Below are 24,691 nucleotides of genomic sequence, written 5' to 3' on the forward strand. Positions count from 1 at the left end.
TTTGGAGAGTGAGTGCATTATGCTGGCAATCCTCTTACTCAACTGATGTGCTTTGGACAGGCTGGTTCCAAATGAAAAATGTGAAGCTTTTAGTTCAGTTTTCTGCTTGTACTATGAAAGAGAGGCAATTATTTTGAGCCCTGCTGGTGGTATGAGCAAGTTCCAATTATGCAGTGTACTGAGTAACTTGCTTTCTCTGATGTTAATTATATTTTTGCTTGCTAGTACTTTATGAGGGGAAGCAAATAACACAGTATTTGTACTGCAAAGACTCTGCGCTTTCATAAAGTGGCGCTGGCATAATCCTTCATTGCAAATTCCTTTTCTGTAACAGCAGTCCACTGACTGTTTTCTTGCAGTCGTTTCCTGTTGTCCAGGCAAAATGCATGCTACAGGAAAGGAAATTAACTTGGTAGAAAAATGCAAGTTAAAAATAGGGAGTCTGGAGGTTTGTGTCTGCCTTTGAAGTCCTGACCACAACAGGCAAGAGTGACTAATGTAGACACAGGTACATTTTGTGGGGATGATGCATGTCAAGGCTTTGAAGGGCTGCCTGCAGAGATGCTGTGTGGCCTGGCAGGTGCTCAGAGAATGCCAGATAAAGAAAACACACTACAACAGGCTTGCTCATGGGCAGCATCCCTAGCTCCTGATCCTGCACCAGGAGGTGCAGAGCATGGACACCATGGTTTGGAAAAGTGTCTTGGTGTCTCGTTGTTGCTTTTAGGCTCCACTGTATGCAATTTCAGCTTCTCTCTCAGTCTCTGTTTGGTAACAGCTGTATCACAGCATTGAACAGAGGAGCGAGTGTTGTTTGCCATGAATGTGTATGTGTAGTTTATAGAAATTAAAATTATGGAGACTCAGAGCTGGGAAGGAAAAATCCAGCTACTGGTTTCAGGCTCCAATAATTTTAGTAGCTGTGCAAGCAGGAAAGGGAGGCTCCCTCCTGTCACCATGATATTTTCTGAAAAATCCTCTTTGCCCAGGATTTTCTCCTGGGAAGCTGAGAAGCCTCAGGGAGGAATGAAAACAATAATTATCTGATTGCTGCTCCTGTGTTTGCTGCTTTGCAATGTGGCTTGGACATTGTTTACCAACAGGTGGATGTTTGATTGGTTCCATGAGAATTGCTTTTAATTTATGACCAATCATGGTCCAGCTGTGGTGAGGCTCTAAGTCAGTCACGACTTTTTATTATTCATTCTTGTTAAGCCTTCTGATGTATCCTTTCTCTTTCTTTAGTATAGTTTTAGTATAGTATAATGTAGTATAATGTAGTGTAATGTAATGTAATGTAATGTAATAGAATGGAATGGAATGGAATGGAATGGAATGGAATAGAATAGAATAGAATAGAATAGAATAGAATAGAATAGAATAGAATAGAATAGAATAGAATAGAATAATCAGCCTTCTGAGAACGTGGAATCAGATTCTCATCTCTCACCTTGTCCTGGGGACCCCAGCAAACACCACACCCTCCTGCTTGGGCTGTTCCTCTCCTGAGTCTGGTGGGCTCAAGATGGGACACAGGGCCCATGTGAGTGGTCCAGCAGAGCCCTGGCTATGGCAGATTGTCACAGAGGGCTATGAAAGGAGCATTTGATCACGACTTGTAGCAAGCTGACCACCCTTACCTCCTCTTCCTACCTGTGCTTTGTGAAGATACTGCTTTTAAAGACTAATAAATCCAATAAATCCTAGCTTGTAAAGCTTATTTTATTTTTGTCATAATTTGAATGAATTCTGAATCTCTCCATTAGATATGTTCAGTTGATTTAATTTTGTGCCCTTAAATAGAGACCCACTCTATGTCAGGGTGTTACAGTCTGGCTAAAATGTTAATTTGCTGCAGGAGAAAAGGGTTGTGCTACATTGCAGCATTCCCCACTGGGCTAGGGTACTTTTAGTTCCTCTAAGTATAATGGCTAAAGTAATTCATGTGGCTTTAACAACCTACTGAAATCAGTCTGGGCATCTCCTGCACTTCTTGGAGTGGAATATAACTTCTTTTGGTGAATTATGAGCCTCCACTAGGGTGTGCTTTGTATTCAGATGTGTTTGTTACATGGAGACTTCCAGCACAGAAATTTCTACTGAGTCTTTCCTTGCTGGAAGTCAAAAAGGTTCAAGCTTGGCTTTGATTAAATCAAGAAAAATCAAGCACTTGACTTCATTTATGGACTGGGCAATCTGGTCTACTTACATCATGGGTTTATACAGCCAGGAATACTTTCATGAATCACAAAATTTTCCCTGTAAGTTTTGATTTATTTTTTTTTTTAATTTCTTGTATTTATTTTGCCAGAAAAAAATATTTTTGAACAGAGGCCTGTCGTCTTTCAGTATTTGTATGGACAGGGAAGGAATGCACATATTTACTGCTCAATATTAAGCTTGTATTTCTGTTGTAACAACAAGGAGTGTTCAGAGCTAACCACAAGCCCAGGGTTTGCTCCAGGAGCATGGTTTCTCCATTGATCATAGTGTGGGGTGACCATGTACTAACTCCATCAAAATCTGAGGAGTAGGGTTTGTTCTTACCTGCTGATTTCCTGGTTCAGTGTTTTACAGGTTGTGGTTAAAGTTGGTTTTGCTAAAAATAAGTGTACTGGTGTTTGCTTTTTTAAATCATGTGTTTGAATTGCAGAAGTCTCATCAAGTTACTTTCATTTATAGTTAAATTATGCAGAAACAAGGCTGAGTCAATTGGAAGACTGTCATTGTGAGAAGACTTGTCAAGTAAATGGATTGATCTACAGAGACAAAGACTCATGGGTTGAAGATGATCACTGCAGGAATTGCACATGCAAAGTAAGAATTTCCGGAGAGTTTGAAGGATAGGATCTAATGAAAATGTGAAAATGGCCTTTGAATACATAATGTTCACTCTGAGAATTCCTGTGTTTTTAGTATGGGTCTAGTGGCAGCATGGACAATAGAGAGGGAAATGGTAAAACAAATAAAATTTTGACATTATTATTTGTAAGCTTCATACATAAAATCTGCCTTCCCTTGACAATGCTTTCTTACTTGTTCTAATTATAGCTGTGAGGACTTTGTGGTTTTGGGGTGAAGGAGTGGCATTGTCTGCGTTTGCTTTGGAATTGTTTTCACTGCAGTAGCTTTTTCAAAAAGGAGGTGTTATCTTAATAGTATTCATAGATGCTTAGTTGCATCTTGCATGGTAACAACTTGCAGATTCGTTTTCAGCATTTATCAGACTGAAAAATACCAGGGACAGAAAGAGGATTAGTATGCAAAACTTGTATCTTTGAAATTATTTGATAAATATCTGAAGAGAGCCTTTGTTTGCTCAGGAAAATAGAAGCCTGATTGTTAAAAAACCCAGAGATGATTGGAACAGCATACCGAAAGTAGGGCTTATGTTCTTGACTTATGTTTTCCAATTGATGTATGGGTTTGGGGGCAAAATCAGTAATATGTATCAAAATACTGAAGGCAGTTCACCTTCAGCTGCACTTTGATTCATTTTGCAGTTGGGTGGGATTAAATCTGTTTGCTTGAAGGAAAGGTTTGTAATCCAGAATGGTGTTTCCATTTACTGAAATAGTTCTTGGTGGTGTGTATAAAATGCAGCTGATTTCTGTCCTGCCCCCTTTGCTCAGGGTGGAGCTGTGGAGTGCAGGAGGATGTCCTGTCCCCCTCTGGAGTGTCCCCCCGATGCTCTGCCCGTGCATGTGGACACTCAGTGCTGCAAGGTGTGCAAGGGTGAGTACAGCACACACACCTGGCTGCTTTGCCTTCTTGTCCTGCCACCAGGCACGTTTTGGGGTGGTTTTCAGAGCTCCTGATAGTTCAGGTAACGTGAGTCATAGTGGCAAACGTGATTTAGGAAGAAAATGAACAATTGCTGAGAAATGAACAAGCCTTGCAAGTTTCTGAAGTACTATTTTTACCTATTGTTAGTGTAAAATGATTCATCCTGTTGGGGGTTGGGAAGGCTGACTTGGCTCCAGTTGGTATCTCCTCTTGATGTGTTGAGGAGCATCGAGCCTATGGTCTGAACTTTCTTTTGTGATGAGTAACCAACCAAGCTGTTATCTTTTTGCCTGTCTTTTATTTCAAGTTAAAAGGCTGTTCTTTAAAATAAACATGACAGTATATCAGACCCTGGCTTAATATCCCTGTGTGGAGCCGTAGTTTGCTGTAATTAATTTCCAAATAAATTAATGAGAAGAAAGAAAAGCTAAGTACATTTTGTGATTGGTGTTATTATCAGCTTTCAGTTCCTTTTACTGGGAATGAAAGCTGTTAAGTAACATTCACGGAAGGAATATTCAATATTTGTTACTTTAATAGTAGTGCAAGGAACAAAGGCAATTTATGTATGAAAATTTTAGCTGTATACTAATGCCAGCCGTACCTTGAGAAGCACAAATTCTCTTTCCCCTGATCTGTTCTGGAAGATGAGTAAACTTCATGCATGAGCTTTTCAATAATTTATTAGGACAGAGATGTTGAATTATTTTAGGATTTATTAGGAAAATAATAACACTTTTTTAGCATTCTGTCACCCTTCTTCAGTCATTGAATTCGTTAGTTCTGTACACAAATATCCTTTAGCTGTGATCTTGCACTTGCTCTTGTTTCTCATGTAATCTCATTTCTCTGGGCTGTGTGTCAGCATGAATATTCTGCATACTAAAAGGTGTTCATGAACAGAGTACTTGGGTGGTAAAGTGGCCATGCTGGCCTGTATTATTTGTCTCAAAATATTTTTATTTGTAACACTGAAGGTCTAGGAAGTTCTTTCATGAAACTGGATGTATGCGCAAGAGTCAAAATCTGACACAAAGAAATTGTGAGGCACCAAATTGTAGATTCAGTGTATACCCTCATGAGTGAACTGTTCCTGTTATTTGTAATGGGAAGATGAACAATCAAACTTGCCTTTTGTCAGTGATTGGCACAAACTTGACTCGTTATTCTGACAAGAGCTCAGCGTGTCAGTCAATGGGAAGAGACGTGTGGAAGTTGATTGAAATTGATTGTAAATGCCAGCTCCTTGACAAAATGATGTGCTAGGACCACAGTTGGTCACCTCTAGGTAGATAGTAGTAATTGCAGAGGTTTTCCAAAGAGCTGCACTGCAGGTGTTATTTTCTCTGTGCTTTTTCTATTTAGCTCTGATAGAACCATCAGTTGTAATTTGCTGTCTCTAGGGATTATTGAATGGCTGGGTTATTGAACACTTTCCCGTCTTAGCTAAGGGTTAATGAGCAAAGCTCTAATGTCTGATATGTTAAGGGGTTTAGGCAGTTCAGTTTTGATCCCTGCCACCTTGTGTTAGCATTTCAAATAATATTTGGCAAAAGACTATAATTTTAGATATAATTTTTCTGATTTGTACATTAACTTGCTTTCCAGTGTGTCCATTCTTTTGTAAAAAGCAGTCATGTCAGGAAAGCAGACAGAAAGAAGGAAATGTCTCTATTTCAAATTCTCCTAAAAATAGTTACTGGGATTCCTAATTTAAACAAAGCTTCCTCATCTGAAGTTTTCTTCAGAAGTGAGATCACAACAAGTAAGGCATAAAAACTAGGGCAGCTTTTGAAAACCAAAGAAAACTAGGATGCCAAAAGGAAGACACCTCTTTTTAAATGCTTTAGTGATGATGAAAAGTGAGTTAGCATGAAAATTGTAAATCATTTTTTTTTAAAGAAATGAGCATTTTCACAAAGAGTCATTAGAAGCAAATTTATGTCTGAAGGTTCATGAAGATTGATCTAGCAGTCTCTTCTGCTTAAAATTTGGGAATCAATCTGGCTATGGCAGTTGCTGCTATGGAGCTGTTGGCATCACCTGTAAGGGGGACACACTTGCACCTGTGAGTGCTTCCCCTGCCTGGGGGTTTACCCAGGAAATTTACCTGAATTTCCCCCCTGGGCACTCAGGAGGGAGATTCAGGTAAAACAGTCTTAGATAGAGTGTGTGTTTTGAGAACAGACTGCTCTGAACACTTGCACTGTGCAAGTGCCTTGACTCTCAAAACCTTAAAGCACTGCTCAGTTGCAGCCCAGGATTCACACCTTTTAGCTTTCCTTTCAGGGTCACGGGTCAGACTTTTAGTGGCCAAGTACAGAAAGAGCTGAAATAGCACAGCAGAAAGTTATTTTATCAGTGTTTAACATCGATCTGCTTTGTAATGCAGGGCACTTTTATGGCGGATACTTGATTTGTGTGAGATCGTAACAGTCCAGCTGCTCTCTTTAATTGATGGATTTACTGTCCTTCCCTGCAATTGGAATTTAGACATGTAGTTGCATGGGGACTGTGATAATTCTGGTCATAATTGACCAAGCTGTTTGCTGCTGTGGCCCTGATGCCTGGTGCCTTCTTCATGGTGGCAGGAGTCCCAAGCCGGGTGACTTTGCCGTGAAGTGAGTGAAGAATGTTCCAGTCTGGTGGATCATTTGTGGAGCCACTTATCTTTGGCAGAAGGGTCAAAACTTCAGGCAAGAGTTTTGCAGTAGGAGTTCTCAGTTTCCTGGGAAAGTCCTACATATTTCACATGTGCCTGAAGAATATTTTCCTGAAATAGATTTTTGCAGTTTGTTGATTCAGTAGTCATTCACTTCATCCAGTCTGTTCGTGCAGTCCTCCAGTAAGTTGAAGAGTTCACCTTTGGGCCCACAAAAAATGTGAAGGCTTATTTGAAATCTGTGCTTACATTATTCTTGTGATGAACTGGATGCTAATAAATGTCTCCAGTTCTTGAAGTGAGTCGTGAGGACCTCTAGTAACACAAATACTGTAACTACTCTACATGATGTTGGTAGTGAAAACATTTTCTATTGAATGATAGGTTATTTAGTCCAAGACATACGGTTTATGCTCCTATTCCCTCTCTTTAGTTTGGGTAATGAGGCTACTTTCTCTTAAAATGAATTTATTGTTTGTTACTTTGTTTGTAATTCTATGTGATACTGACTTCTGATGAAAGCAAAATGAATCGTGTTTTTAATGTATTGATATTTTTTCAGTGTATGTGTATACTGGTTTTACTTCTTCATTATACCTTGCATTTATTTGTTGCTTAAACACTGATTTAATGAATTTTTAATCTCCCTCCTCCTCTTGAATTACAGCAAAGTGTATCTATGGAGGCAAAGTGCTAGCAGAAGGTCAACGAGTGTTAACCAAGAGCTGCAGGGAATGTCGAGTAAGTTTCAGTTGTATAAACCTTTCCTGTTTTTAAATGTATCTGTGGTGTTCAGAAGTGACAGTGAAAAGTTAGTGCATTTCTTTAGGCTTCCTTCATGCAAATGTGACATCTGTTGTCTCGAAAAAGGTGACCTTGAAGTCACTGAAAGCCACAAATACGAAAACAAGACAAGAACATGACCCTTGCAGGATAAGAGAAATATGGGCAAAATGATTTGGAAGAATGTTTTTTCTTATCTCTGCTTTTATGAGCTTTAGAAAAAAGTGACAGCCTCTTGGGCAAATTACTTATTTCAGCCAAATTGCAAAAATTTGAAGCAACCTTCTTGTTACATTGTGTGAGATACTCTATATTTTTCCTAGTGTTGTTCAGACTATATATAGCTCTTCTAATAATTGAGGTAAATTACAGAATATTGAAATGGACTGAATTCTTTTTTGGCAAATTCATGACATTTGGGCTATGGCAGTCAGTATTTAAGAGCACAGGTGAATGGAGATCATGTTAGATCTGTTCAGCGGTGTTGGTGAGTGTGCATTGGGAAAGATTACAGTGATCTGGTTATTGTTGTGCTTAGAGCTCAGTGTGCAGAGTAGCAATTTTCTGTTCACTAATGGAAATGGACAATAGCTGCTTGCAGATGTTGTGAAAACAGCTTGTTATGCAGAATTACTTTGCTGTTGTTCCTGTTGAGCTGTATGGGGTGCTCAGCACTGCCTGTACAAAAACGCGGGCAAGGTTGTTGCTGGGAGGGCAGACTAAGATGACAGTCATTTATAATATGGCATAGAATGCTTATTTGAGAGTGGAAGTACATGTATAAAATGAGAACAGGAGTATTTTCAAGTTAGAGTGAAACCAGAGAGGGTGATCTGAATTATGTCTGTGGAACATCTCTGTGCTATAAATAAGAGTGTTATGTTCATCATTAGAAGTGTGATAATACATTCAGGAAGATTAAAAGCAAATACCAACCATCAAATATCTGTCATTAGGAATGAGTAAAATAATGAAAACAGCTTTTGTATTTTGCTTATTGTTAAAAAGAAAATGATATGGCAATGTTAATTACAGTAACATTGCAGTTGGTATTTGCATCTTAATTGACAGTATTGATAAATATTCAAAATGGCATCTGTGAATGTTACGCCATTAAAAAATCATTTGATGCGTGCCTTCAGAAAAACCCCAACAATCTGAAGTTCTGTCCACAACTGTGCTTCAACAAAATATTAAATCTCTGGCCTGGGGAGAGTTTTTAAGAGGGTGCTTGCATCTGTTTCTGTGGGCTGATGTGTCTCTGTGCAGGAGGTTCATTCAATATGTCTTCAGCATGACCTCCTAAATCTGGCCTACTTGTCTGCTGCCTCAGGTAGGAATGCTCCCTGGATGACAGATGGATTGTGATGAGTCAAACTGTGGCTGTGTCATTGTTTTCTGTCCTGTGTGGACAAGGTGTTGTATGACAAAAGGAGGGACTTTGTCATAGGGGAGGACCATACAAAATTTAATATGGTTTAATTTTCCAGACTTGAAAAGCTGACATCAAGTTTCCAAAGCTGCTGATTCATGTAGGAATACAGTGGAGGGTACACATCTACTGTCAATGTAATAGTGTTGATAAAGATAACTTAAAAATCTTTGTGTCTGTAAAGGAGGATATATTTGTAAGTGGAGTAATGTCAAAAAGATTAAATTGAAATTTCACATTTCAATTTTTATTTGACGATAGGTTCCTTATTCTTTGCATAGTACTGATCCAAACTTAAGAGGCTTTTAACTTGTATTGATTTTTCCATCTAAAAAAAAATAATACTGCTGATGGATCCAGCTAGATCAAAGACTTTCTTTATCAGGCAGAGAGACCTTTTTTTAATTTTTCAAAACTAATCCAGACTAAAAATATTTATGATGCACATCCTCTTAACCATAAGCACAGATGTTATTCATGAACAACCATTCCCAGCTGGAATCCTGCCCGCAAACACTCTTTAGATGAATCTACAACGACAAAAGGAGCACAGAGGTATTTCTAACAATCATGGAACAGTTCAGGCTGGAAGGGAACTCTGGAGGTCATCTTGTCCAACTATCCTGCTCGAGCAGGGTTACCTGGAGCCGGCTGCCCAGGACCACGTCCAGATGTTGAGTGTCCCCAAGGATGGAGACTGCCCAGCAGCCCCACACTGCAGGAGTGTTTCCTGATGCTCACATGGGCCCTGCTGTGGTTCACTTTGTGCCCTGGGACCCTGCTCCTGTCTTGGCACCCTCCCTCTGGGGACTTATGTGTGTCTGTAGGGTCCCTCTGAGCCTTCTCCTCTCCTGCCTTTCCTCCTGTGAGAAGCTCCAGTCTATTATTTATCCTCACGGTCCATGGCTGATCTCTCCCAGCTTTTCCATCTCTCTCTTGTGGTGAGAAGGCCAGAAAGTGCAAGTGTGTATGAGCTTTTGATAACTGCACCTTTCTGCATTCAGTAAGTGTTTGATTTTTTCGTTTGTTGGTTTGTTTAGGGCTTTTTTTTTGGGTTTCACCCGTATGGTGATGTGGGCCATTGAATGTCAGCGGAAAGATTTTTACAACTTTTTTTGGAATGGGAATTTGCAGTTGATCAACTGCCTGTGAATGACACGATGCCTGTACATAAACAGATGACATGCTTGACAGCAAAGGGTACAAAAATAAATGCCTCTTCAATAATGCTGGGAGCAGGCAGTCACAGTGTGCCATACAAGATGGACAGGGCCCACAGCTTTCAGGAAGGTTGACTAAAAAGTTTTTTTGTAAAGATAAGGAACAATGTACTTCTTCAGAGTGACAGCTGAGGCTGCTGTTTGAAACTGTGTCCTAAAAGAGTGATCAATACCAGCTTGTTGTGGCTTAGGAGTGATACTGCTGCATGTGGTGCTCTCCCTGAAACCACATCTCTCACTTCCCTGGGTGGGATGGAGAGAACTGGAGGTACAAAAGGTAAAAAGATCATGGGTTGAGGTAAGAACGGTTTATTGGCATCAGCAAGGACATAAGAAAATAAACAGTAACAGCAATAATAGTAATGACACAGGGTACAGGGAAGAGGTGATCATTTCACAGGGAACAACAAAACCTGACTGCTACCTCTGGACCCCAGCAGCCCCGCGTCAGAGTGAGGTGCTGCAGGACAACCTCCTGTCCTGGCCATGCCCCTCCTGGCTACTGCAGAGATCAACCCTGTCTTGTCTGGAACCAGGACAGAGATAAATTCAGACAGGAAAAAGCCCCCACCAAAATAGCCTTATCTGAAATCTTGCAAATTTTTGAAGCCGATCATGTGAGATGAGCTGTTTATTGTTCAGATTTTCACTGCATGTCACTGCTTAGGCTTACATCCAGTCCTCTTTTGTATGTACTTACCTTGGTAATTACGAGAAATTTAATTATCTTGTTGTAAGTTCTTGACTCCAGATCTCATTCTTTGTGGATTGTATGTCACAACTGAGGTTTGATATATTTATTCCAGAAAAAAAATCTCTTTTTGACATCTATTTCTATTCACATTCTATGACTACTACATATGTGAATTGAATATAAAAAGGAATAATTTTTCTAAGGCTGCCTGAAGCAATAATTCTGAAGTGTGAACTCTTCTTACTTATCTCAGTGGATAAAATCTGAAATCTGATGATGATAATTCTTATAATTGGATCTGTACTAGTTTACAGACAAATTAATTTTAACCTAAAGAATACTCAACATGGAAATGTTTTAATTGTTTTAAAACTTAATTACAAATAAGTTTAATTTGTTTTCCCAAGATGCAAATTCTGCAGAAAATAGAAGACTTAAGGAAATAAAATCTTACTGTCATTAAATTAATGGAATTCTCAATTTGTGTTGTTTAATCTCCTTGTGAGTCACTAAAGAAGCAGTGAGCTTGGAATAAATTTGTCTTTAGCTTTTTGACTCATCCTGACACTCATTTGACTTTCATACCGTTTCTTGCCATATTTTTCTGGCCAGATTTATTGTCAGCCAACACTTTCTGTGGTGTGCTGACATACTTTACTCTTTCTGCTGTAATTGTCCTGTCGGAGCTTAAATAGGCAATGAGTTACAGCCAGAGCTGTTCTAGCTGCTTGTTTGATAACGTGATAGTAAGTGATGGCTCAGTGTCTGGTTCTTTTATCACCTTTGATCCTGCAGTTGCACAGACAGCCGTGGGGGATTCCTGCCTTTCCCCTGTGGAAGTGAGATCAGGAGGAGACCGAACGCCTCCATTAACTCCGCTGCTCTTGCTCTGATGATGTGTGCCCTCTGTAGCTGCTTTTTCTCACAAAAAATAAGAAAAGCAGATGCCTGTGGGGTTTTTTTAGCATTATTCACGACAGCAACTGGTGCAGCTTGCCAGTGAAGGCAATTGGCCCTGCTTAGCCTGAGGATTGCAATGTCGGGGCAGTGACGGGCAGCGCTTCCAGAATTACAGATTTGCATTCCCTGGCAAGGCTGCACTCCTCAGCTGGAAGTTCTGCAAGCTGCTGGGCACCTCGGGCACATCATCTGTGCCTTGCAGACTCAGCAGGCATTTCCTCAGTGTGTAGGTGAGATCTCCCTCTGGAGCCTGGAGGGGCAGAGCTGAGTTGGTGTGGTGAGGTGGCAGGGCTGATGACCAGCAGAGGTTTTTACCTGTGTGAGCCTGTGCTGCAGTCTGCTGTGGCAGTGTTGTGTAGCTATGAGAGCAAGGTTTCTGCGCTGGATGTTTCTTCATGCAGGGTGCACTCACAGGTAATTTCAACATCCTCTCTTCAAAGTCATGTATCTGGTTGTCACCGTGGTATTTTCTGAAAAATCCCTTCCCTGGGATTTCTTCTCCTGGGAAGCTGAGAAGCCTCTGAGAGGAATGAAAACAATAATTATCTGATTGCTGCTCCTGTGTTTGCTGCTTTGGAATGTGGCTTGGACATTGTTTACCAACAGGGGCATGTTTGATTGGTGTCATGTGAATTGTTTTTACTCAATGGCCAATCACCATCAGCTGTGTTGGACTCTGATTCAGTCATGAGTTTTTATTCTCATTCTTGTGAAGCCTTCTGTCTGTATCCTTCTCTTTCTTTAGTATAGTTTTAGTATAGCATTCTTTTAATATAATATCATATCATAAAATAATAAATCAGCCTTCTGAGAACATGGAGTCAGATTCTCATCTCTCACCTCGTCCTGGGGACCCTGTACAACACCACATCTGGCCCTTCAGATTACGAGAATGATTGCTTTAATGAGATTTTGTCTGTTTTTTGGGATTGGTTTTCCTCTGCTTTCCCAGCCCTAGATATGTTCGGATCATATTTTTAAACTTGGCTCTGCAATTACGATAGCTGGAAAATGAAATTTCTTTATTTGAGGAAAGCAGAAATTCTTATTCCACCTTTTTGTTCTGACATCTGAGATGTCATGAAAAATATTGTGGGAGGAGTGAGGACTAGACTGATGTTAAAAAGGAATTTTGGCAACATAGCAGGCTGCCTGCTTTCTTAGTGGAGTTTCATAGCTTGGAAAATGAGATTACTCAGGTGTGGACAGTACTGTGGGGTAGTTACTGTAGTTCCCACTGAGCAAATCCTAGTTGTTAATTTTTGCTCCACTTGCTAGTTTTCAGTGATGGCATAGCTGCAGAAGGGGTGCTGAACAAGTAAATTATGGTATGGAGAAGGCTGGAGGGGGTGATAAGGTAAAAGATGAGGTAAAAGAGGAGGCTATTTTGGGACAAGATGTTAAGAAACAAGGAACTAAGTGCTGGAGAGCTGTTTGGTCTGGAGACATAGTGAGGCTGATCTGCTGGATGGGAGAAGAAGGAGTAAAATTTGGTGGAAAAATCTCCCCATGAAGGCTCTATGTCTATGATTACAGAAAGTTTCTACCAGCATCTAGACCTCCTATCACAGTCTTATTCTAAGTCTAGAAATCAAAATCATAGCAATGTCTTTAGCTTGATTTTTACACAGCAGTTTCTGTAGGGATCTCTCAAGATGATCTTCTCTGGAGGATCTGACTTTGGAAATAAGGTGATCTAAGTAATTCTAAAGAACACTCTTGGACACAACAGAACAGCACAACACTTGAAAATACTGGTCTTGCTGTGTGAATTGGAGTTGAATAACTTATCAATGAAGTATGTGGACTGGGAAATAAGAGGAATAAAGCTCAGATTTGCAGAAAGCAGGAAGATTATCTTTAAGCTGGATTGAAATTCTTAAATTCCTTTGAGTACTTGAAAAGAAGACAACTACATATTGGTAAAATGAGACTTTTACCAAATATGAGACTACATATTGAGACTTTTACCAAATATGAAACTACATATTTGGCAAAACTAGCATAGAATTTTGAGGTGACGTGCCTTGCCTTTTAATATTTTTTTTTAATGCAGAGAAATGCACAGTAGATTGCTCCAGATTTGATGTCATGGTGGAACAAATGAATTTAACTTGCTTCTTGCTAATTTACCAGTGTTGTTACTGGACATTACTAGTGCTCTGGATGGAAAAGTATGTGATCCTTGCCACTGCATGTATTTTCACCAATGTAATTTTTTTTAAAATGTTGTTTATTTTCAGAATGGAGTTTTAGTCAAAGTAACAGAGACCTGTCCACCACTGAACTGCTCAGAAAAAGATCATGTTCTTCCAGAGAACCAGTGCTGCAGTGTTTGTAGAGGTAAGCCAGCTTGGAAGGAACATGGGAACACATTGAAAAGAGCAATTCCTTTTTAATAAGATACTAAGTACCTCTATAAGCACGATTCTAAAACCACTATGTGATACTCCTTGGTTAGAAGACTTAGCACATACAAAGGAGAAAGGAACCATTATCTCCTAAAACATCCTATTAAAAGGATGTTGTATTTGAAAAAGAAATATATTTTGTTCCTTATACCTGCAACTGCAGGGTTTTGAAAGTGTTTCTTCAAGGTCTTTATTTTAAAATTTCAAAAATAGCATTTTCTAGTTGGATGGATGGATATTAGGAGGTTGATTTAGATCTGAGCACTCTCAGGACTAATTTATGAATTAAGCTGCACAATGAAATAGTACCAGTGCAAAACAAAAATGAAAAAATTAATGGTAGAGCCCAGAACCTCATTTTTCCTCCTTCCAGAGGATACTGAGATGCAGTTCCTCTTCCTTTCAGCTCTGTGAGTCCTGGCTGTAGGCTGGACCAGACCGAACAGGCAATAACTAAAATCTTAATTGAGGAAATCCCCTTAAGTGAGGAACGTGCAGGTATCACAAGGTTAAGGCTTGAGCAGGCTTTTTTAAAAAAATGTGTTCTAATCAGTGCATTGCTGGGTGAATGATCATTCCCTGTGTGTTGTGTCTCTATTCCTCATCTCTGCCTTGGTGCTGAGTCTCAGCTGAGCTCAAGGGGAGCCTGGCCTCTCAGGACTCACATGTCAGGCTTTAGTGATGCGCCTGAGAAATTCGAGCAGGAGGCGTGCCAAATGAGCATGAAACATTTGCAGGCTTAGATGGTTATTGAGCTCTGCTGGAATATTTGTCTTGCCTGTGTATAAATACCTCCAGTGCCATTGCAGATGGCAATGAAGGCGCTCTGAACCTCTCCCTCTGCCAGTAAATATTAATTAGTAAATATGCATGGTTAAATATTTACTGAGGCCTTGAACTTAAAAAGCACATGCATGTGGTTGCAGGGACCAGCATGCTTGAGACTCCCTGTTGGGTCATGGTCTAAGAATATACACATTAATTTTTTTTTTTTAGCAGTTTCTAGAAACATCTGCAACTATTTAAGCAAGCAGTAAATGTTGCTTCTCTGTCCCTCAGAGGGCTGGATGTCTTAATGATACTTCTTAACAGATGGCCCAGTTTGATGTAGTGCAGTACTGAAAAAGAATGTATTCATTACTTAAAAGGATTAGAAATATGAAAGCTTCAAAGTTGATGGAAGATAAAGTTCCATAATTATTCCCTTCCATATTATTGTTAGTGATAGGTCCTCTTTTTAGATATTCATTCCCAAACTGGCTTCATTATTTATAATATAAGATGAATATTTATGTTTATGTGATGATCTCTAGAAGCAAGAGAAGAAATTGTATTTTCCCTTCCCAGGAATTCTGGTACATGATGCATTCAATTTGACACATTAAACTTCCACTTCAGTTCTGCTTTAGCTGACTGCTAAAACAATACCTCCTCTTTTTGTATTTCGTCATGGCTTTTTAAAATTCTTTTGAAAATGATGCCTAAAGATATGATTAATTTTTGTCAACTTTACAAAGGCATTCAATTTAGCAGTCATAAGTTGCTTTTGTATCTTGAAGTAGAATATATGCTGCTTGACACTTTGCTTCAGTTGCATGCAACCCCAAGTGGTAGTATGTCATTTTATCATGTGCTGTTGTTAAAAATGGATATTTATTAAGAATTCCATATTTGGTATGGGTTTTATCCAGCAAACAGGTGCTCTCTGATATGGCAAGCAGGCCACAGTTTCTGATCCTGTCCTGTGCCAACATATCCTTTCCTGGGAAAGGATAGATTGCTTCTCTTGTTTGCAAAACTGACTTCTTTCAGAGACTGAATTCAGCTTCTTTTTGTCCAAGCCAAAGTAGTAAGGAAGACATATTGTAATAATTGCTGTCCTGAATAAGCAAAATTATTTGTTGGAAGGCCACACAGATCATTTGCACATCACATGCAAATTCCATACTGTATGAATGATGATGCAGGTAATTTCTTGCATTAGTCCTTAGCTCAGCTTTGAGTTATTCAACAGAATATTTAGCAAGCATTTACTAGCAATGTTAAATAAGAATATTATTTCTGTGTTAAGTTTGTCAGTGCATGTTGGTGACTGCTAGGTTCTGGGCTTTGTAGCAATTTGTGTGGTTTTAGTATTTGTAGTTGTGGAAACAGAAGCCTTCTACTGTATTTCATGTTCTGTAGAATTACAGAATGTATTTGCTGAATTGGGCAAGGGTTGAAAGGGTTGCATCTTGTGCTTTTCTAGCTGCAGCAAAGGAATTTCCATGTAATGAAAGGATAAATATGAGGGGATCAGCAGAAGGAAAGAAAACCACAGAAATACAGAATCTTCATGATGCTGTGGTATGAGGCTGTACCCTCTGAAGTACTTCCCACAATAACAGATGAGTGCCATAGCTTCTGCAGGGGAAAACATAAATCTGCGGTGTTTATGGAGATGGAAATTGTGAGTCAGCAAAGAAAAGAGTTGAATACTGTTATGCACAGAGCTGGTGGCCTTCCTAGATAGTCATTATTGTTTGTAAGTGGTAGGGAAAATAAAGACAGCAAATAATACCTGCTCTTCTTCAGGCTTGCCCCATGAGTTTATAGTGCAGCAGAAGGTAACAGCACCTTGCTAAGAGGCAATTTCCAGATTTCAGGGAAGTGGTTGTGTGAGGTGTGCAGGTGAGAGTAGTATGGAAGAGCTCTGCTTTAAAATGACTGTTTTTGTGATTTCATGTACTGAATGCATGAACCTCACCAAATCTGTATATGGGATCTATCCTTGCCTGTCATGTAGAGTATATCCAGTTTTTCCTTTCATCTCTGTGCTTTAATATAAATGTCTGCTTAAACTATGTGGCCACTTTATAGTTTCCAGCAGGACAATGTAGTGTTATTAAATTGTCTTTTAGGCTTACAGAAAACTTAGTTAATTTTCAAGTTTCACAAAGAATCGTGTCAGAAAATACATTTTTTGCTACTTTTGAGAATCACTCATTTTTCTTACAGCATGCCTGCTACATTTTTTATAGCCCAGGGACAAAACTAATATAAAAAATAGTGTCATGAAAGTGTTTTATTGTTCCCTTTAGCTATTTTTCTCCTTGCCAAAGACAGTGTATAATTTTGAAAGAGTGGATTTTTTTCTCTTTTGCATGAGTGATTCAAATAAAACTTCATGAGAGAATTTTTATGTTGTTATGCTCACAATTTTAAATACGTAAAAATAGCCTTAACAGCCTTAGCAACTTCAGATGTGCTCTTCTCAAAGGAAAGAGCGTGATGAAATAATGAAGTAGTGAGAGTGGTTTTGTTTCTAGAGAAAATAATTATTTGCTGTCCTGCAGTATGGTGGGACTGATGATTTAGATTGCCTGCTGATACTCGATAGGAGGAAAGGGAGAATCTTATTGATGAGGTGAAATATACGTTTTACAGCAGGGAGCAGCATTTAATTCTAAAACTGGGGCTTCTGCCACCCTTCTTTGTGCTGCTTCGGGAAGGTTTTTAGTTTTTCAGTTAGAGGGTGAGAAGGCTCTTCAGTTGTGCATGTTTCTCATCTCTTCCAGCCTGGCTGTGAAACTGAGATTTGACTCTTCAGAAATTGAATTTTTCCCATTTATTGCTGTGAGGTAGGAGTTATTTCAAGGTTTTAGATTTATTAAGATTTAATGGCAGTTGATAAATATGAATTAGTTTATTTCTAAACATAGTTGTAGCATTACTTAGGATTTAGAGGAGCTTTCTATCTGAAAAAGAAGAAATCTTTTTAAGCTTGTTAGGCTGTGTAGTTACCATTATTCTATTGCACACAGATAAGCACTGTGTAATAAGCTCTGCATTCATAGAGCAGCTTGAAAGAATGTATGAAGTTGCTGTTTTATGTCAGACAACTGAGTTCTGTCCACAGTCTCTGAAGGTGTAAAAGCTGCTGTTCAAAGTGCTGCTTTGCACATGACTCATTAAAAACTGATTCAGATCATGGAAAGACATAATTGGTAATGCAAATTTTAGCGCTCTTCCATGACTTCTCCCTCAGATTTACCTTACATATTTATATTGTAACTGTGGGGTTAGATCCTAACAGTAGAAAAGATTTTGAGATTGGAACTATCTTGGATTTTTGAACATTTGCTGGTGCTTTAACAGAAGCATTATAACAATTTTTGTTTTCACATTTAGAGATTTCTCAGTATAAAACAGTGAAATGGAGGATGTCTTGAAGAGCAAGAGAACAGGGCTTTTACAGTTTTTGATGTGAACAGCTAAGGCTATTGTAAGAAATACAGAAAATTGTACAGAAGTTAGAAGGAAACCCTCAGAAACAAGGAGAGGCACCAGTGTTGACCATAAAAAAGTAGGAAGATATATGGGTCTAAAATGTATTGATTGCAGCTGAAGTCTTGAATGAATTCTTCCATTTTACAATCAATGATTAAGCCAAATTACCAAGTATGTAAAAAACTGGATGCCAGCATGAAACAGCTTAGTGTGCTGCTCTGCAAAAGCAGGTTCTGGGAACCTTGACTTGGAAGATGTTGCTTGGAAAAATGGGAGCAATCTTCAGGTGTCCCAGAATGGAATATATTTTTAATTTGGGATATATGACTTGAGGCCACTAAGGCCACCCAGTTGTGCAGTTCTTGATGCTGCAGAAGAAACCATGATGGTTTTATGGCTGCTAGCATGGGTCTGGTTCTTTTCCTAATTGTCTTAGTACATTTATTAAAGTATTAATTCTATATTCAGAGTGAAGGTGTAGAAAGGAACTTGTATTTCCTAAGAAACAGATGGAGCAAACATTTCAGCAGCTTTGATGAAGGAAGAGAGCAATGTTATCAGAAATGTCTGGGGAACGAACAGAGGTCATCAGGCCTATAAAAATCTAAACACACTCTTCAATATTTCATTCCCCTGGTAATATCTAATTGTGTTTTGGATGACTTTGAAGGGCTGTTGTGCACATTCATGATGGTGTGTATGTGCAGGGAAGATGGTTTCTGGCATCTGTTCTGAATGCATGCATCTGTAATTTTCATTCATGCTTGCCTTGTCATCTGTGCTGGCCTGAAATTCGTTAAGATTATCAGAACAGTTTAAGATTTTCTGTGGTTTTGTTAAATCCTCTCCAATTGCCTGCTTGCTGTGATGATTCTATTTTAAGCCATGCTTATATTTAGAGAGGAGCTGACTATCTCAGATAAGCCTTTGCTGAATATTCTGAATGAATTGTTATTTCGGCTGGGCAGTGGAGGTGCGTGCCCTCTGCTATCTCCCACCCATGTGGGATTTAGGGATCCCACTGCAGGATCAGTGGGTGGTTTTGGCATCTCTGGAGGTATTTTTAAAGAATCCTATCAGCCATTTCACACCAAAGAATTAATAAAAAACAGATAATTTGGACCAATGTCTAAGAAATCCAAGGACCACACTTCCTTGATATTCATCTTTTGGCTCTTTTGAAGTGCTAATTTTGCATTTTTGCTGGAAAAAAAAAGTATCTCTGGACAAACCTCTGATCCAAGCAATGGTGTACTTTTTCTGACAGAGGCACAGTGAACCCTTGCTCTTCTGTTCCCTCAAGTATGTTTTTTTCCTGCTGGTTAACCTTAAATTACAGTTGTTTTGTAAAAGCTTGGTGACATAAAAATGTTGTAGCACCATGTGTGCTCTTAGCAGGAAGGGCTTCCACTATCCACTCACAGAGGTATTGAACCAGTTTGCTTGAAATGCAGTTGGAAAGTGAAGTAGAGTCACTTCTAGACAGCAATTTTAACAGGGAAGAATCAGTGTTTCACAGGTCTTTTGTGGTAATAAATGCCAAGACAGTTTAGAGGTGTAGTGGATGTTCTGTGATTGTGTATTCCTAATGACAGGAGAAAAATGGAATGTCTTTTAGAGCCTTGATTTTCTCAAGTTACAGAACTGGAGTTACTTTTAAAACTTAATTTTAAAAATTAAATATTGAAATTAATTATTCAAATTATTATTTAAATATAAAATAGACATTAAAATAATTTTTCAGATTTTTTTTACATAATGCTCTTATAATAGCCTTCAAGCTTGAGAACCTGAATCTGGATGGAGACGGTTCATATTTGAGTTGATAAAGGAAACAAAATCAATGCAGATTTTTCCAGAGATTTTTTTAAAAACAGGTGACAGCTTTAGTGGCAAAAATGGATAGGTAGGGTAGCCATCATATCTACAGATAGGTTTCAGAGGTGGCAAATAAACAGTGAAGGGTTCACAGGGCTGTGATGTGAAAATTAATCACTGGCTTGTGCTTGGGTAAAAGTGCTGTTGGAGTGGTTGATCTGGGACCTGGGACTTGTGATTAGAGTTAACTCTGAGGAGCCACCAATTGGCTAATTGTCTTAAATTTGCCATGGGCTGATCATGAGGTACAATGTTGACTCACTGGGATAAAAAGAGCCTGGAAACACAGAATTTTGTTGCAGAAAGTTGCATGATGCTACGTACCAGCACTCTTGTAACTAAAACATACTGATAGAGATGAAATTTTTTTACAGGTTTGAATGAGAGGGAAATAGAACTAAATAAAAACCAAATACCCTAAGACAGAGTAAGAATCCATGTGATATTTTCATACTGCCTAGCTCAATACACTGCTATGTTACAGAGGTTCTGACCCAATAATAATCAAATCAAGCTCATGCTGAATGTGAGCTCAAAGGAGAATTATTCTAAAGAGGCAGGAAACAGACCAGGAAGTCATAGTCTTAGGGGAAACAAAGAAAATATTATAAAACTTACTGTCTCTTGGATGTTATCTAGAATGCCAGTAGAATAGTAATCCTGCGTGGGGAGCATAAATCAGATGCTGAATGGGGAAGTTTGAGGAGATGGGTTCCAGTGTTCAGTTTCAATTATAGTTATAAAGGCAAAAATGAGAAGTCAAATACTGTGATTGCATAAATGGCTAAAGGCAGTGTATTAGCACCCTATTTTACCAGTCTAAAATGTACCTGGGCTTCACAAGGCTGGATCTGGAATACTTGAGTTGTTTTTACCAGACTGTGAAATGAGTAAAGACTAGAAGGGATAACTGAAGGTTTCATTAAGGGAATTGGTTCCTTCTCTCAAGCTGGATTACAATGAAAGAAGGAGCCAGCTGAGCACAAAGAAGATACCTTGGCTGTTAATAAAATGAATTTGAACTTTAAGTGTAGAATTGGATATTGACACTGCTAACAGGTGTTAATGTTTTAAAAAAATGACCTCAGAACTCACCATTGGATGATCAGACACATAAATCTGGAGTGCACTGAGCTGGCACAACCTGAGTGTTAAGTTAGTACACAACTGAAGTGTGTGTGTAAAAATACATTAAAATATGATATCAAAGCAAGGGATAGACAACTAAAAATACATTAAAATATAGTATCAAAGCAAGGGATAGGCAAATAAAAATACATTAAAATATGATATCAAAGCAAGGGACATAAATAGAGGCCTGAATCTGGCATTTAGATGTTAAAGTCTAGGTTATGTTTTTCTTAGCTGTTTTTAGGGGGTGTTAGGAAGTTTATGGTCAATGAGCAAGAACTTTTAGTTTTTTCCTTTATGGCCACGTGGAACTAGCAGAAACTGCTCTGGTATTCAGATCAGCACAAGCTGGAATACCAATAGATATGTGTGGGTTTCTGCTTTTCCTCCTTCCAGGACAGAAAATGGATAGAAAATAGGATTTACCAAAATGACTGCTTATAGATCTCAGACAAATAGAAATGAACTCTTGGATGCTAATAGAGAAAATCCATAAAACATACATCAGTGGAGGGAGGAAAAAAAGTTCTTGTTGTCAAATTCTGTAAGTTATTTCTTAAGTTCCAGTGGAGTGCCTTTAGAGATGAAGTTACAATTACTTTCACTTTAGACTTAAGCAGAGAAAGATGTTGACATGTCTCTGAGAAATACTGAAAATCAGAAAGGAAGGATTTCAGCCACTTGTACCTTTACAGAAGGAGGTGGGGAAGTTCATCCTATTTCTAGAAACAAGGAATAAGAGAGACTGTTCGCAAAGAAATTACTGAGAACTTGTGAGAAGGAAAAAAGGGGAGATTAATAGAAATTCCCCTCAACAGAACATGATGCATGGAATAATTATAAACTGTAGAAACAATTGAGCTGGTTTTTGATGACAGAATTACAAGGCGGTGTATGAGGTTGCTTTGACTACCGCTACAATTTTGTGCAGTGTCTCATTTTGGTCTGCTAAAAGCACACGTGGCTATGCATAATAAGAGAATTTTGAGGGCTTTATTTCTTATATTACACTTCATTGTCCTTTTGATGTAAGTTGTTTTGTTAGCATTGCACTTCCTGACAATCAGAGACTTAATGCTACGTGGGTTCAGTAGAACAGTAATGAATTGTTATTGCTTCCTGCTTTGGAGTTGTCTTTTTTCCTGAATAAAATTAGTCATACAAATATCTTTTCAAAGAAAGTGGTTTTCCTGAGAATGAATTGATGGAGAAATCCAAAAAAATCTGTGTGCACCGACTAAGTTTATAGAGAGAATTTGTAATGTAAAATGCCTAAGTTTTTGGGTTATGCAATCTAAATACCTGAATATCTGAACTAAACATGTTTTAAAAGCCTGTTGTGTGTTTCTTGTATTTTAGGCCATAACTTCTGTGCAGAGGGACACAGGTGTGGTGAAAACTCAGAGTGCAAAAACTGGAACACAAAAGCCACTTGTGAATGCAAGAACGGTTATCTCTCTGTCCAAGGGGACTCTGCATATTGTGAAGGTAAACAAAATACTCAAAGACCCATTCCCTGAACAACTTATTCAAAAACATGAGATAAATATATAGATGAATATGTCATATGTAATATGAAATAAATATTCATTATGTATTCATTACATATGAATATGTAATATGTATATGAAATAAATGGTAGATGAATGAATTTCATCGCAAAGTTCAGTTTCATGGTGGTGAATATGACAGGGACCCTTTTTGTGTTCATGAATTGAGGGTTCCAGGTGGTGCTGGGCCCCCCTGTCTGTAGGTGAATTGCCTTGCTGCAGTTGTGTCTTTCTGCACCATGGTCACACTGTCAGGACAAATTTTAAAGCACTCTTTTTCAGACAATAGCACCTACCTTCTAAAATGTTTCTTAGAGAACAGTGTCTTCATAAGATGCATTAATTTAGGAGGTGGGAATTGTGCAGGCATTTGTGAGAATGGTAAGTGTGAGGGAGTGCTGTGGCTCAGATATAAAAATGATGACCTGCAGTCCTTCCTGAAGCACTTCTGTGGGACAGGTACTTTGCTGAAATGGCTTTCCTATGGTACATAAGAGACCTATTTCTGAGAAGATTGCAGCTGAGGTACTTCTGTTCATGTGTTATGCCATCACAGGAATGAATGCGGTGGAGTATTACTCTCATTTTTGTTTCCCAGTGTTTTCTAGAGCTTGTTATTCAGAACTGTGATGTACTTCTTAAAAAATAAATGGATGATTTAATGTGTACCACATTCCTTCCTGCCTTTGCATTGTGGGTTGGGTTTTTTTAATACTCTTGTATGTCAGGCTGCAATGTTTTATTTTTTGACCATTGTAGGAAGTTTTTGAGCTACTCTGTAAAAAATATTTCCCTTGATTGTTTTTGCAATAGTACTGGTGATGGAAAGGGATGGCATTTTTGACAAGCTGTCAAAATATAGCATAAGAACTGAAATATTGAGAACTAAGGATGAAAGAATAAAAAAAGATGTGTGGGGATTGTGCTTAAATGATCCTGCATTCATAAAAGGGCTTTTTAGTGTATACAAGTGAACAGGATGGCTTGAAATAGCATTTTATAAATATATTCAGTAAAGCGTAGCTTTAAATCTTACGGTATTTAGTAATTTCTCTGCAAACATTAATTTGAATGGTCCATTATATTCACTTTCAGTGACTGGGAAAACAGTTCCCACATGTGTTCTTAAAGGTAGGCAGCAGATATATTGTGTATAGAGAGAAACTTTCTTGGTACAAAAAACTGAACAACTGCTTTTTACGTACTGCAAGGACTTCTTGGACATGAGAGGACAGGCTGTTTATCAGCTATGATACATAACCCAGTGTTAGCTGGGTTCTTCTTTGCTGCTTTAAATAATTACAGTGCTTAGTATTTCTATTTACCCTTTTTTTTTTCCTATGGAAAAAATTCAAACATCTTGACCCGAGCGATTTTGGAGATATTGGCAGTACATTAGTGATAGTGATGGTGGAAAAAAGAGCTTTTTAAAAGAAATTAGCAGGAATTGCAACGTACCTGGGTCTGTTGCTTAAATTTTTGGAAGGGCAAATTAAATCCCTGACTTTGACCCACTGTGTGGGTGAAACATGAGGCAACAGAACAAACAGCTGCTTTTGCTGCTGGAGAACATGGGATAGAAGAGAGGGTTGCTTTCTGCATTTTATGAAATTATGTATTTGCTAGAAGGAGTGTAGTTCTCTGCAGGTAACACAGGAGAGAGGCCCTTGAGCAAGGGAGCTCCAGACTGACAAATTGATCAGCCAAGAGGTGACTCCTTTCAACCCTGTGAAGAGCTTCCTTCCACTCCTCCTTCCTCTGCTTTCTGCAGAATTTCTTTTTATGCCTCTCTAACCTCATTCCTCTCATCTACATGTTTAATTTCCCAAATAGAATCATTTCATAGCTGGCTGTACAATAGTCTCAAATGCTTGGTGAAGCTGTGATTTAAACAAATGAGAGCAAAGGCGCATGT

General features: G+C 38.6%; 1 protein-coding gene across 2 annotated transcripts in view; it reads left to right on the plus strand.

Moving 5' to 3' along the window:
- NELL1 (neural EGFL like 1) overlaps positions 1 to 24,691 on the plus strand; it is a 298,387-nt gene that overhangs the window by 63,847 nt on the left and 209,849 nt on the right. For both annotated transcript variants that reach the window (XM_014309619.2, XM_031062241.1), the window contains exons 7-11: positions 2,683 to 2,817; positions 3,633 to 3,735; positions 7,116 to 7,189; positions 13,781 to 13,880; positions 22,586 to 22,714. In XM_014309619.2, coding sequence (XP_014165094.1) covers positions 2,683 to 2,817; positions 3,633 to 3,735; positions 7,116 to 7,189; positions 13,781 to 13,880; positions 22,586 to 22,714 — 541 coding nt within the window. The remainder of the gene's footprint in view (positions 1 to 2,682; positions 2,818 to 3,632; positions 3,736 to 7,115; positions 7,190 to 13,780; positions 13,881 to 22,585; positions 22,715 to 24,691) is intronic.

The sequence above is a fragment of the Geospiza fortis genome, unplaced genomic scaffold (assembly GCF_000277835.1).
Source record: "Geospiza fortis unplaced genomic scaffold, GeoFor_1.0 scaffold165, whole genome shotgun sequence".
Classification (NCBI taxonomy): domain Eukaryota; kingdom Metazoa; phylum Chordata; class Aves; order Passeriformes; family Thraupidae; genus Geospiza; species Geospiza fortis.